Source organism: Amblyomma americanum, unplaced genomic scaffold, assembly GCF_052857255.1.
Source record: "Amblyomma americanum isolate KBUSLIRL-KWMA unplaced genomic scaffold, ASM5285725v1 scaffold_19, whole genome shotgun sequence".
NCBI lineage: Eukaryota > Metazoa > Arthropoda > Arachnida > Ixodida > Ixodidae > Amblyomma > Amblyomma americanum.
Window position 1 is genome coordinate 927,826 of NW_027526491.1, and position 15,521 is coordinate 943,346.

Genomic DNA, 15,521 nt, shown 5'->3' on the forward strand with positions numbered 1-15,521 from the left:
CTCGATATGTACATGCAAAGAACACATTTGCGTTCCAACTTATATACCCCATTAATGAGGCTCTCATGCTGGGGCCAGTGATGCTTGCCCACTGAGCACGGTTATTTAATTTCGACCACAGTGGTGGTGCAAGTGGTGGATACAACTTAGGCAGTGGTAGTGCAGATAATGAATACAATTTAGCAGGATAAGCTGTTGATAGCTCTTAATATAAAAGCCATGTTACTTCTGCCTTGTTTGCAAATATGCAAATGTTCACATGGATACATTGGGTGCAGTTGTATAGACCAATTGGGTTCACCAGTTGGAAACTCAATTGATCCAAATCTAACCATTTGGAAACTGAATTGGTATAATCGGATACTCCATTTGGACTATCCACTTTGCACACCATTCAAATTGGAAACATCTGTAAACTCAATTGGTCCAATTGGAACCAGCTGATAATCCAATTGGTTCCAACTGTTTTCTTTTCTACTGGGAAGTAGCCCTTCCATTCCTACACGAGCAATGGTTGCATCATTCACTAAACACCTCAGGTCTTTCCTTTCTCGTTTTTTGCACCTTGCTTCAAGCAGAAAGAGAGACCTTTCCTTCAAAGAGAAAAAAAAAAGCAAGCAAGGCTGCTTTACAACAGTGTCTTCAGCGACCATTGAGCTAAACAAAGAACAACACTAGACAGGGGTATTCTTTGATCAAATCCTATCGACACCTAGAATAACACTAGGTTGAGATAATGCTTCGACACGGCATTTCTTTTTAAGTATGGAGACCATTAATGTACAGCACCAAAAGATTTAGCACTAACTCACAACCTGCAGACAGTCAAGGACTAGTAGCTAATTAACCCATCTGAAGTACCTAATTGCTGTTTATCTCGATCTAACATTCAGTTCCCTGCTGCCTAGGCAAGGAGCTACTCATAAGCAAAAGACAAGAAGACAAGGAATCGTGGTGCTTTGTCTAAGGAATTCTCATGGGTGGATGTCACCAGAACCCCCAGACAGAAGGCTGCAGAGGAAGCACTATGGTTACATCTTGTACGCTAAGACTAACCTAGATGTTTCTCATGTTTGGCAACAACTTTTTTCCCTATTCATTCCTTTGTCTCCATGGATTGGCCAGCTCTGCCATCCATACTGGAGCCCGTGAATCACATGGTTTGTTAACCTGTCAATGATGCTGTCACAATTAAGTTGCAGCGGTATACCAACTGTAGAAGAAAAAAATAATAAAGTTGAGAAGTGGATTGTTACAAAGTATGGTCCCTGGTCACTGTATGCCATCTAGCTGTCGTGACAGTCAAGGAATCAAGGCTCTACAGAATTCAGTTGAATGCTTATGTAGGCTGTTCTTGATTATCTTAAATTTTTAAATTTTAACACTATGTTCCAATGTCAATAAGCTCCTATGTTTCTCTCTGGCATATGAGTTATTCTTCGAACTTTGTGAAAATAAATGCTTATATCAACAGGGCTATAAGTGGAAACATACAGACACGGAGACTGGGGCCATCTACGCAAATGACAAAGGGACGTGACTTTATTAGGATTAAGTAAAATGACTTGCTTTATCATAAACATGTAATGTTCAAGTGAGGCACTGGGTAGTTTTGCCTGGAAAAAAAAAGGACAGAAAAAAGTTCTGCCTGAAGGCATATGCCGTGACTGTGATTTACGCTTTTTCGGACAGCTCTAAACTTCCCTCCATTCGCATGAAACCATATTGCGACCTACGCAAACAGGAGCATACAGTAGGCATAAGCAGCTCTGCCCCAATTTTGGCGTGAATATAAGTGCACTCAGGGTTAGCAGCACTCATGAGCAGCACATTTTTGGTAGTAGCACGAGGAAGAACGTGATTCCAGTGGTGAGAAAACATAAGAGGCCAAGCAAGCATCTCACCATGGGCTGTTGGGTGCTTGTGCCCTTGTGTTACAGTCATGCTGCCTTCTGGCGTCTCAGTTCCAGTAGCCTGGTCCAGCCGCGAAATCGTTGCCGGACTGTGCTCGGAGGGGAGATGTCTAATCCGTCTCTTCAGCCATGGTCTCCCTGTATAAGGCATTGACACGACATTTGAAGCAGTACCCAGTATGGACAGCTGCATTGCTCACCATCAAGTCATTGCAATATGCTCAGCTAAGCTCGGTGTAACGATGTTTTGCCACAACTGCCGTAATTATCCCTGCACTATGGTGTTGCGCTGCATATAAGAAAATCGCTATCATTCGCATGACATTTGAATAGTAGGAGCTAAGTGTCATGCTCTTCCACACACACACGCATGCACAAACACACGCAATTATCCCTGCACTATGGTATTGAGCTGCATATCAAAAAATCGCTATCATTAGCATGACATTGGTCTAGTAAGAGCTAAGTGTCATGCTCTCCCTCTCTCACGCATGCACACACATGCACACACACATTAAAAAGAGGCCAAATCAAATTATTTCTTAATCATGATGGCAGCAGACTTACTGCCGTTTAGCCCAATTACGAAACATATCACCTTAATCCATGTTTCTCGCATTTTGCAAGAACTCTTTTCTCTATTCATTCCTTTGTCTCTATGGATTGGCCAGCTCTGCCATCCATACTGGAGCCCGTGAATCACATGGTTTGTTAACCTGTCAATGATGCTGTCACAATTAAGTTGCAGCGGTATACTAACTGTAGAAGAAAAAAATAATAAAGTTGAGAAGTGGATTGTTACAGAGTATGGTCCCTGGTCACCGTATGCCATCTAGCTGTCGTGACAGTCAAGGGATCAAGGCTCTACAGAATTCAGTTTAATGCTTATGTAGGCTGTTTTTGATTATCTTAAATTTTAGCACTATGTTCCAATGTCGATCAGCTACTATGTTTCTCCCTCGCATATGAGTTATTCTTCGAACTTTGTGAAAAAAAATGCTTATATCAACAGGGCTATAAATGGAAACATACAGACACGGAGACTGGGGCCACCTACGTAAATGACAAAGGGACGTGACTTTGTTAGGATTAAGCAAAATGACTTGCTTTATCATAAACATGTAATGTTCAAGTGAGGTACTGGCTAGTTTTGCCTGAAAAAAAAAGGACAGAAAAAAGTGCTGCCTGAAGGCATATGCTGTGACTGTGATTTACGTTTTTTCGGACAGCTCTAAACTTCCATCTTCCATTTCCTTAGACCTCTTGTAGTTGCCAATGGGCTGTGCTACATATACACACATATGAAAGAATGCAAGGCTTTGAAACAAGCTGCAAGATGCCTTGCTTCAAGTGACCACCTCAATACCAAGGCCCTAACTGTATGGCACTCCAGACCGGTTATGGGATATACGCTATGGCAAAAGCATTCCAACCAGCAGCCACATAGATACATGTCTAAGCTTCTCATATACATTGTGTCATGACACATGTCGTAAATGTATGCAAGGAAGGACTGCCCCTGTCTGCGGTCAACTGCAAGAACGTATTGCAAGAGTAGACCATTCCCGCTCTGCAGGTAGCAGCTGTGGTTATTTACCGCCACTGGTGTCTCGCCTTCACCAGCTGCTCTTAGTTACTGCAGAATCTGGCGGCACTGATCCCCTTCAGTTCGGACTGGTAATAATTGCTGACTGCAGTCACCACTTGTAGTACGACAAAAAAAAAAGGTGCTCCCTCGGATTTGCCATTGTTAAAAAGGTTTTATGATGAAACGGCCCCCTCGGCAACACTTCGAGAGGCTTTTCAGCATCCTAGCAGAACAAACAGGAAAACCCATACTGGGTGACAAAACGTCTGTCACCTATGTCCTAAAGTCTGGGCAAAGTTGGAGGCGCCAGGTATGTAGAACCTATAAACAACATCAAACCATATTGCGACCTACGCAAACAGGAGCAGCATATGATAGGCATACGCAGCTTTGCCCCAATTTTGGCGTGAATATAAGTGCACTCAGGGTTAGCAGCAAGCATGAGCAGCACATTGTTGGTAGTAGCACGAGGAAGAACGTGATTTCAGTGGTGAGACAATATAACAGGTCAAGCAAGCAACTCACCATGGGCTGTTGGGTGCTTGTGCCCTTGTGTTGCAGTCATGCTGCCTTCTGGCGTCTCAGTTCCAGTAGTCTGATCCGGCCACGAAATCGTTGCTGGACTGTGCTCGGAGAGGGGACGTCTAATCCGTCTCTTCACCCATGGTCTGCCTGTATAAGGCATTGACACGACATCTGAAGCAGTACCTCTGAAGCAGTACCATCTGAAGCAGCAGCATGAATTAACTATGAATCTATGAATGGATGGTTTGGTTTCCTTGTGTTGTTGGAACTGTATACATGCCTCGTTCCAAACAATAAACACCAGTTGAAAGTCAGCGCTCGTGTGTGTCGTGTCTCCCTTCGTGTCCGTGTCTTAGTGAGCGCTGTTCTGGTTATAATGAGTTACCAACTCGCCCAAGGATCTGTTTTAACCCAGTATGGGTAGCTGTCCACCATCTAGTCATTGCAATATGCTGAGCTAAGGTCGGCGTAACGATGTTTTTCCACAACTGCCGCAATTATCCCTGCACTATGGTGTTGAGCTGCATATTGCTATGATTAGCATGACATTGGTCTAGTAGGAGCTAAGTGTCATGCTCTCTCTTTCTCTCGCACGCACGCGCGCACACACACTTAAAAATTAAAGAGACCAAATCAAATTATTTTTAATCATGATGGTAGCAGGCTGTGACTGCCGTTTAGCCCAATTACGAAACATGTCACCTTCATCCAAGCAACAAGCATCAGATTGCGATGCTTCGCAGTTACTGCCCATGAATAAAAGTTCATGCTGTCACCTAGTTACTTGTGATGGCATGATAACAGTCCTTTGACAGCTTGATATAATGCAGCCATATTGTTCCAACACACATTGAAAGCCTGCACTGTGTCCCTGCCATCCAGTGTTCTCACCCAAATTTTACAGTACGAGCTGCAAAGTGAAGCCATGCATCAGGTCATTCACAATGTACGCATGGTTCTGCAACCTGCACAAGAAATCAGAAATACTTACGCTCTGATTCAAATACAGCCTCTGGATGCGGTGACAGGCCAGACTCGGCCAGTTGAGGCAGCAGCGCCGTTGTGGTTGCCTGCACTGGCTCAGATGAAGCTGCAAGTGCCACGGACTCGAGGACAGAGGCCGGAGCAAGCTCGGGGGAAGCCGGCAGAGCCGTCACTGGCCCCTCCTGACCAAGATTTTGCTGCTTCAGTTCACAGCGAGCGGCAGATTCTGCCACCTGACTTAGCATAAAAAGGTCTGGTGGCCAAGCTGTCTGTGGTGGTTCTGACCGAGCAGGCACGTCCAGTCCTGTCTCCTGCACAGAGATAGCCCCAAGCGCCATCGGTCCTGCAACGTGCTCCAACATCCCTGCAATATCCTGTGGTAGTTTGGAGGAAGCTGAAGTCATCGTAAGTTCCTCCACAGCTTTCATTACAGGGGCCTGCAACTCCATCTTGGAGACAGCAGCAGACTTCAGCTCTTCTGACAGAGATGCCTGCGTGCTAGCTACCAATACATGTCTGGATTCAGATGCTTCTGAAAGAGGTGACACCTCCGGCAAAAGGCCTGGGTTCAGTGCAGATATAGCTACAGGCGCCATTGCCTCTTCAGCATGCTCCAGCTGCATTGCTGTTTCCTGGGGCAGCTCAAAGGATCCTGAAGTCACCATTAGTTCTCTCGCAGCTTCCATTGCAAGATTCTGCTGCTCCAGTTTGGAGGAAGTAAAAGGCTCCAGCTGCTCCTCCAGATATTCCTGCACACTAGCCCCCGACGGCTGTGTGGGTTGGGGTGGTTCTGAAGTAGGAGTCAGCTCTGGCACAGGCCTTAGGTCTGGTGCAGAGACAGATGCAAGCGCCATTGTGTCGTTGACGTGCTCCAGCATCCCTGCAGTCTCGTGTGGCAGTTTGGAAGAAACTGAAAGTGCCACAAGTTCCTTAACATCTCTCATTGCAAGATCCTGCTGCTCATCCAGAGATTCCTGCATGTGAGCCTCTGACAGTCTTTTGGGTTGGGGTGGTTCTGAAGTTACTTCCAGCACTAGCCCTGGCTCTGGTACAGAGATGGATGCAAATGCCATTTGCTCTTTGCCATGCTCCTGCCCCTCAGCCGCATCCTGTGGCAGTTCGAAGGAAGCCAAAGGCACCACAGGTTCCTCCAGAGTAGCAGGCTCCAGCTGCTCCTCCCGAGATACCTGCACACAAGCCTCCAACAGACGTGTGGGTTGGGATGGTCCTGGAGGAGGAGTAGACTCCGGCACTGGCTCTGGTGAAGAGGTCTCTGGCTCTGGTGGAGAGGCCACTGACTGCAGTGACCAGGGCAGCCATAGGGATATGGAGGGCAGGTCTGGTAAGGTGACCTCAAATTGGTCAACTTTGCTTTCCTCCCCACCATGTGGAGGAGATGGAGGCAAGGGAGTGAGCGACCGGCGATCCCCCATTTCTGCTCTCATGTTGATCAGCATGCTTCTCTCATCAGAGGCACCGTCACCTGCAAGTAAATTAACAAAGCAAAGTGCATTCTCCCATACTAAACACAACGAAATGTAGGGGGAAAACGTGAGTGAAAGTGAACACAGACGAAAATTAGTGACCAACCAACATATGTATGAAAAAAATTCACCATTCTACCTCGTTCATTTCAGACACAGATAATCGTAGAACAAAAAATAAAAAAAATCCTCTCATACTACTTGGCCTGGGAAGAAGCTTTGTTCTTGTTCGATGATATCAAAATAAATTTCCCATGGTACAGCCTTTCTTGGCTTGAATAGTGTGGTTGGATTTTGCTGGAATTTTTTCCCTTTTTTGGTTCTCGTGAAAATCGAGGCAAAAACCTATGGGGAGAAGCGTGGAGGCTAGCGAGAACGGTTTAGTTTAAGTTGAGGACAGCACACCAAACTGAAGAAGAACGATAGGTGTAACGTTAAGCTGGAAGTGGGCAGATTGGGTGAGGGAACAAACGCAGGTTAATGACATCCTAGTCAAAATCAAGAGGAAGAAATGGGCTTGGGCAAGGCATGTAATGTGAAGACAAGATACCCCGATGGCCCTTAAGGTGGGTTCAGACAAGCGGACCGAATCGCGTATGGCCCGCGCGCGTCAGCGCGGTTATTGCGACACGTGACCAAGCATCTGTCAGTCGGTCTGGACGTCGAGCATTCACACGAATTCAGCGTACAATCTGCACGTCCTCTCTCCTGCAGCGTACTTGCGGAACAAACAGGAAAACCCATACTGAGTGACAACACGTCTGTTACCTATGTCCCACAGTCTGAGCAAAGTTGGAGGCGCCAGGTATGTAGAACCTATAAACAACATCAAACCACATTGCGACCCATGCAAAGAGGAGCATATGGTATGCATACGCAGCTTTGCCCCCATTTTGGCGTGAATATAAGTGCACTCAGGGTTAGCAGCACGCATGAGCAGCACATTTTTGGTAGCAGCATGAGGAAGAACATGATTTCAGTGGTGAGACAATATAACAGGCCAAGCAAGCATCTCACCATGGGCTGTTGGGTGCTTGTGCCCTTGTGGTGCAGTCATACTGCCTTCTGACGTCTCAGTTCCAGTAGCCTGATCCAGCCGCAAAATCTTTGCTGGACTGTGCTTGGAGGGGAGACGTGCACACCGTCTCTTCAGCCTTTGTCCACCTGTATAAGGCATTGACACGACATCTGAAGCAGTACCCAGTATGGGCAGCTGCATTGCCCACCATCCAGTCATTGCAATATGCTGAGCTAAGCTTGGTGTAACGATGTTTTGCCACAACTGCTCCAATTATCCCTGCACTATAGTGTTGAGCTGCATATAAGAAAATCGCTATCATTAGCATGACACTGGTCTAGTAGGAGCTAAGTGTCATGCTCTAGGTTACTTGCCACATCAGTTCTGTAGCACCTTTCAGTGTTTTTGTTTACCCATGATACACAAGGGTTTTAACCGTTACATATGGTGCATTGATGGCTGCGAGACAACAGCTAACTAACTTCATTTACTGGAAGGCACAGCCTCCAGAACAAACGAAAGCAGAAAAATACCTTACTATTATTTATCTTTTATTGTCTCTTGTCAAGTAGAGTAGTTACTAAGCATTCATTTGAGACAAGAGATAATTTACCAATCTAGAAGACATGCCACCAGTGAGAGCCAAACCAACGACCTATATGTTGTTTGTGCGACCCTACAACTTCATTAGCAGGTTCAGCTCTTTTCTTATACTTCGTTACATCTTCTTCTGTCTGAAATGATCACCCAATTACTTTTCCACTGTTCCAGCGACAATAAAGAATAAATCACAACAGTAATGTTTCCCTATGCTTTCCTTGGTTTCAAAGACTGTTAGGATCTTTAGTTTTTTGTATGCGTTCTAATACAACCTTAATCTTACCTATTCTCAGCTATACATGTACACAATAAAGGAGCTTAAGCTGATAACTTCCTGTTTTGTCCCCCACCCCTGAAATACAGCTGCCTCGTTCTTGCTTGCTATGGTGTTGACGTACAAATGCGAACGCACCTTGGTCTCTTGGAGCCTCCGAGGCTGCCTGGTTCCATGTCCGCACATATATCAACGCTCTGGAGCAGTTCTGCACACATGCAGAAACCACACGATGAACACATGAAGAACACATTCAATACACCTCTTTTAGAACCAATGCATGCAAGCAAATCTGCTGCAAGCTTTCGGATTCCTCCGCAGAGGCAGAAAGAAGGCCAAGAACACTCTGTGCCAGGTTCTCCCCGACCATAACCAAAGCTCTTCAAATTGTTGAACTGGCCTCCTTCATGCAAGACGGCGACGAACACACACAAGAGGGCCCTGGTGTCACCTCCTAAGCACATCGTCTGCCAACAGTTACAGACTGCCTCATATTGCTTCCAAGAAAATTATACAAAATGCTTTACTCATGGCTGCAGTCAGCTAGCTGCGCTAATCCTCATTCGGTCATGGAGCTGAAAAAAATTTCTGATTACATTTCGAGGCATTGTTCAAGACAGGCTGCTCCTCTTTTAGTTATCTAATACACAACAAAATGCAAAAACTGCCCTAAGACTGGAATAATCACAAAGTGAACAAGGGAAAGGAAAGTCTCAGATTGCTTGCCAATGTTTCGACAAGAGGTCTTGTCTTCGCCTGGGCATCCATCACTGGCATCCAAAGTGATGCAAGTATTTAAAGAAAGTGATTGTACAGTATTTTTAACCTTCACTTGCTGTAAGATATGCTCGAACACTTCCTGTACTCTAACCTAGGTAAAGCACTTCTAGGAAAATATCATTTTTCTCCTGGTCAGCATGGTTTTCCCTCCGGTTTATCATGCACAACACAACTAAATGAACTCGGATGGGAACCCGCACTACGCTAAAAGCTATAGCCCTGGGCATAGATGCATCAAGATCAGGTGAGCAATAACAGGGACTAGTTGGTAGTTCATCGTACACAAAATCACACCAGACTGATCACTAAAATGAGAAGCCACATTTGTGCACCCTTGTGTATTAGTCATCACCCCGGTGCGGTTTTCTGCACAAAGATTTCAGGAGCTCAGAGAACAAATGCTGTGATAACTCGGACTCGTTGCTTCGGTTGAGCAATACGTAGCATATAGTGCCTAGATATGTTTTATTAGAAGCATACCTCCCAAGATAGCAAACTAATTTGCACCAGACATATTTGCAACCAGTTTAAAAACTGATCAACAAGTATATGCACAATCTTCTTTTGCAAAAAAATTGCCACACCTAGTTAGCTTTCATTTTCATAATAATCTCGAGAGGATAAGCAATTGTTTACCCTTGCATAAACAGTACATTGTTCTGAACAGTGTAACATCAGATCTATAAAGTGCACTTTTATTCCTTGTGTTGTGAGGGCCAGTGTCAGTGCCGCGAGCAGGTGTCAAAGTGGAGCACTGTGGAACAAGCTGATGGGGACGGCAACGCGGTGGCCTGGGGGAAGGGCGCAGGAACTGGACATGCGTGGTGCTTGGTATGAGCGGGGAGGACTGCCGCGGTGGAGACATACACGTGCGTGAACTGCGGCATGCGAAGGACACCGGCATGGGGGAGTGCGCGACGGTATATGACCTTGGTCTAGTAAATAAACTTTGAGGCCTAATAGTGTCAATAAATGACTGAGCAGCAGACCTTCCATCCACCATCATCAGGCCATACGCTAATGACTGTGCTGTATACTGTCCAATCAAATTCCTTGACGATGTGTCTATTTTGCAGTCTAAAGTCAAAAAAGTCTCTCTCTGGTGCAATCTATGGCAGATGACTTTCAGTACTGAAAAATGTTATGTGCAGTTTACAAAAAGAAAGGATGAAAAAAGCCCTCCCTTAGCTCGTGTAAAACAAATAATGTGGTTTGAACTACAGAAACTGTTAAATATATTGAAGTTACATTTACTGAAGTGCTTCACTGGCCTAATCATACTAAATTACAGCAAAAAGCTTATTGTTTTTACCAAAGTGATTTTTAAGCACACTCAGTCATCCTTGAAAGTAAACATACCTGACTAACATTATGTCTGCCTTAGAATATGAATGTATAACTTGGGATCAACACAAAAGAAACCTCACAGATAAAATGGAACAAGCGCAAAAAAGGAAGCAGTACGCTTTGTCACAGGAAATTATAATTTTGCTGGCAGAGGCTATGCAATGTAAGTAAAGCCCTTCGTTTTTCATGTAAAACACACTTTTACCTGGTTTTTGCACACCGAACTTCTTTCTTAAGAATCAGGTCAAACCCGATTTTTCCCTGAAAGTGGGCCGGCCTTCTAGACCATATTGGTCTTCAGCTCACAAAGCTCAAGACACCACAAGAAAATTTGTGGATATCTAAAGCTTATTGCAGAGGGGTGTCTTTGGTCAATCAAGGACCCTGAACCTCTTTTAATTCTTGTTCTTATGAGGTGGACGAATCTGAGGACAAGTTCGAAAAGGACGATGTAGAAACGAGAGGCCAGAACATGAGTGCCGACAAGACGTTGTATATCAATTTCGCTTAGGAAGCACCATCCACGCTGACAACACCCTGACCCAACACCTTCCGCATTTAAAATCGTCGCTATGATGTTTAATGTTTTCACATAATACAAATAATGGCAGGATGTGGTATTGCTCAGACGCGGGAGTCTCTCATGGGAGACTGATAGAGTATGCGATGGAATATTTGTAACAGGGTATAAAAAAATCTTAACTAGTAAATAACTTTTTACTGGAATCTGCAATTTCCATTTTGTTTATGAAATATTGAGCAAAACAAGAAAATTTCGTGTCTAGCAGAAAAACAAATCATTGCCATTATACTGTCTTGTGTACCAAAAAAGCCCAAACTACGTAAAATTTTTTTTCTGAGTAACCCAATTTTCACCCAAATTTGAGCTAGAAAAATATGGTCGGTTTTCTACACCCCCCACATCGAAAAGAAAAAGAACCCAAAACGAAGGGCCCTGAATATAAGGAGGTCTAGGTTAGAAAATGTTCGCTATGCACAGAAAAAAAACCTGATCAAAATTTCACAACACGTACGTTCTCATCATACTCGAGCAAAAGTTCAGCCTGACAGGGTTAATCCACATGCATATCTCAAGCCTTGGCGGTGCCTTGAATGTACACACAAAATCTGGCAGACAGTTCTTCCCTAACGAGTTTTCCACGCTTTCTGCTATGGGCCTCCAGGCATACATAAACATGCGACAGTGTTTTATAGATCATATTTAGTTAAATACTTGCATGACAGAATGCACCTTTAAATCAAAATTACAAATAATCTCATGGAAAAGCACGAGACACTTGGGAGCTGTTTGGCCGCAGGAAGCAGAAATCTGGTTTAGACAAATCAACCAACTTGGAAGCCTGCTCAGAGCACCCCCATTGTTTCGCACTTCTTAAAACACCCACTATGTGCGAGCACAGTGGTACTTGGGGTGCGGAGGCGGTGCATTTTTTCAAGAATTCCGTTTAAAACAAATGCGCATCATATGTACGTGGGTTCTGATTAGGGTACACACAAATAAAACTGGCACAGGTAGAACACTGTTCGTTAAGAAGCAGCAACAAATTTCGTCTAGGAGAGACAATACATACCAAGAAAATTAGACCGTACCAGTACCACATATAATAATAGCTTTAAATAATTCTTTTTCCTAACACAGTTAGCAACTGGGAGTAGCTCCCTAACAAAGTGATGGCTGCACTTCAAATCAAAAGCACAACTGAGAGCATTGTTCACAGATGCTCCTTAGTGATGATCAGATTCGCTGATGTGTTCTGCTGCTCATTGAGGCATGCAACAATACCTTTAATTTCTTCCCTTACTCTCCGCTGTCGATGTTCCCCGATTATTTGTTGATATATGAGGCGTCCCTGGGAAGCCGATTGCAATTTTTTAAAAATAGGGTGTTTGAGGTAAAGAGAAGCTTTTTGCAGCATGGTAATACCAGTGTTGGTGAACGTCAAAAAACAAGTAAATCACGTGAACTAGTAAAGTGATTAACTAAATTCTAATAGTTAACTGTAAATATTACTGACAGGCATCTGGTTGCAATCAGAGATTTGTAGCTGGCCATTAGTAACGGCCATATCAGTATGATTTAGAGAACGCGGTTACCCTCAGCGCTGTGGCTCGACAAGATTTGGCTATTTCGACTAGTTACGAGCACTGGAGGGGTTGCTTTGCCTGCATGCTTTTCAAAAGCGCGCATATTTGGGTACGATGTAGCCAATATTAGTTGTGCTGGAGCAGCGAGAGTTATCAGGCTTTTGAAATTCTAAAAATTCACATGGCTATTACTAATGGCTGGCTGCAAATCTCTAATTGCAATCTGGTGCCTATCACTATAGTAGTTCAAAAGTTAACTACAGTAGAACCCCTCTATAGTAAAGTGACTCAGACCAGAAAAAATCTTTACTATATCAGGGTCTTTACTATATCAGTTGTTGGTGATGGTATGGCTCTGAGGATGCTCTCTGGAAATTCACTGGCTACTTACTAAACACAGTGTTAGTTTATGAAAGGAACTCACAAATACGTTCCATATACTACTCTTACTGTCTTTTTATGTGTTAATTACTTATCTTCAGTTATCTCATTTCATGTTATCACGTTTTCGATTTTGTTTATGTTCTGAGGAAGTTTGTCTTGAGCGACCCGCGCCTCCTTCTTTCTGCGTTCATAGCCCGCCTTACTTTTTTTTTTTTTCGTGCGCGCCGCACGCTTCGCCTCACGGCCCCAAGATTAAGTTGGCTTCTCTTCACAGCTGTCGATTTTGGTGGTGAAGCTATCTCAAAGAGCGCCGTTTTATTGTCTTTGGTATGCATTTACCTCCGAATATCGGCCTCGCGCGTACCACGTTGTCATCATTCCGCGGGAGGTACGTCGCCAAGGCCAGGCTCTCTTTTCTATAGCCGTTTTATTTGAAAAAAAAAAATCCTTACTATAACCGAAAAAAAAAATGTACAGTTTGTCTATGGGAGGCGAAATGGGACCGCAGTTTCACTTTACTATATCCGGGTTCACTATAGTGGGGTTCTACTGTTTTAGAATTTGGCTAAATATCCCTTTACTAATTAACATTAACGCGTTTCGGGTGTCCACCAAGATATGTGAGACAGGCGTAATTTGCTTCCCTTAAAACAAATCTTCATTTCATTTTCCTTCCCTTATACGGGCGCGGTCCGGGTGTCGTCTCCACGGCAGGCGTCGCATCGATCACACCTAGTGCCATTTTCACATCAGAATGCACCGGCGTTTAATGCAGAACCCACTTTCATGACCCGTGCATGCGATGCCGACAGACACTTGACCGGAGGTAAAGGTCAAAGTCGAGATAGTTGGTGTAACAGTCGCTGTAGTTGACGTCATGTGTCGAACCTGGCTACCACCATTTGACCTCTATCTACATTAAAGCTGAAACTTGTGGCCACCGTGACCTCCAGCTACATTCAAGGTCAAACTTGCGGCCCCGCTGACGGCTCGAAAAGCTGGCGTAGTGAAGCTTTTCGCTTCAAAAAAGTTGCCTTCAGGTGACGCGCACGTTCACCACGCAACCCCGGATGATGTGTATAAGGTGAAGCTGCAACGATGTGCTGCAGCTAAGAAGCGGCGGCGTGCGGAAGAAACGCATGAAGACCGGGAACAACGTTTAGCTAAACGGCGTGCATATTGTAGTTGTCATGGAGAGCGCGAAAGAGACGCAACAACGACAGAACGAAGCGAGCAAGAGACAACGCGCTCAAGAGACGCCAGAAGAACGCGCCGCAAGACTGGAGAAGCGTCGTAACGCAGATGCGGCTAGAAGTGACACCTCCCTTAGTGCCTCTTCAACTGCGAAAGAGACCGCTTTGAATTCTCGAGAGCGTCGGAATGAGACGCTGCGTAGACAACGTGCCGAGGAAACGAAGCTTTCGCAATTCGACTTGGATTAACCAGAGCTAAACCACAGACAATTTTTTGAAAGAAGTCGAGGAAACACATGGTTCGAATGGGACCGCTTCCCCCATTCCATGAGTTATGCATAGAGAGAGGACGACGAACTGAAAGGCAGGAAGGAAGGTTAACCCATTAATATGCCCCTGCCTCAATAATGGCACAACAACGCTCAACAATGACACAACAGCCGAACGCAGTATACCCACTGAGCCGCAGGGCGGGATCTAACGGCGAAGAAAATCTTCGCTGAGATAGGGCCAGGAATCCAACGCCGATACCGGAAAACTATCATGTTTTCGTCCATGGCTACGACATCGAAACACGCGAGCAGACACGTCTGCAATTTATTGTCCCCTAGTCGCAGCGGATGATGCAAGTGCAGCAGCAGGGGGGCGAACGCCGTCTCAAGTGACAACAGAGAAAGACTCCCTTTTAACTGCGACCATTAGGGGATCAACGAGCACTGTACTAAAGTGTACTAGAACTTAAGTAGCGTCTGGGGCGCGTCGCATCGACTCCATGCGCTAGTTGTACAGAAGATTTCGCATGTACGGGTGTTTCGGTCCTGCGTTTCAAAAAAAATGTTCACGGTCGACCCTCCAAGCCGATGGCTCCACAGATCGACGACAAATTACGCGAGCAGAAAAAAAAAGATGCAACGTTACGGTATCATCATCGAATTATTGAAGGGTACGTTACGAGTCCCTCGCATCAGGCTTCTTGTTTCCACTCTATTTTACAAAATTACAAACTTCATTGCAAAAGCGCAATGGACGCGCGACCGCGCGTCGCGTTCAACGCACATTGCGATACCGGCACATTTCAAGCTTCTGGAATAGAAGCGTGCTGGTTGATAAAATTACGGGTTTTATTAATCAAGAATAAGCGATATATGACCAGTAAGTGTCTTTACTTTTGAAGTTGATTAGTTTGGCGGACACCTGTTGCCGGTGCCCCAAGAAATTAATGCGCGTTGAGGCTCGGTAGCGCACAAGTTCTTTAGAAAAGTACCACTTACCTCTTTCCACTCGCAGTGCTCGTTCAAGGGATCTTCGTCCGCCATCGCGCTGCA

At 44.9% G+C, this 15,521-nt stretch overlaps 1 protein-coding gene across 1 annotated transcript in view; it reads right to left on the minus strand.

The window, feature by feature from the left end:
- The window catches only part of LOC144111934 (uncharacterized), a 62,159-nt gene that overhangs the window by 46,444 nt on the left and 194 nt on the right, over positions 1 to 15,521 (minus strand). Inside the window, exons 2-7 of the mRNA XM_077645025.1 lie at positions 15,468 to 15,516; positions 8,525 to 8,594; positions 7,512 to 7,658; positions 5,018 to 6,493; positions 4,027 to 4,173; positions 1,905 to 2,051 (exon numbers count right to left, since the gene is read on the minus strand). Of these exons, the coding sequence (XP_077501151.1) occupies positions 1,905 to 2,051; positions 4,027 to 4,173; positions 5,018 to 6,493; positions 7,512 to 7,658; positions 8,525 to 8,594; positions 15,468 to 15,512 (2,032 nt within the window). The 5' untranslated portion in view covers positions 15,513 to 15,516. The remainder of the gene's footprint in view (positions 1 to 1,904; positions 2,052 to 4,026; positions 4,174 to 5,017; positions 6,494 to 7,511; positions 7,659 to 8,524; positions 8,595 to 15,467; positions 15,517 to 15,521) is intronic.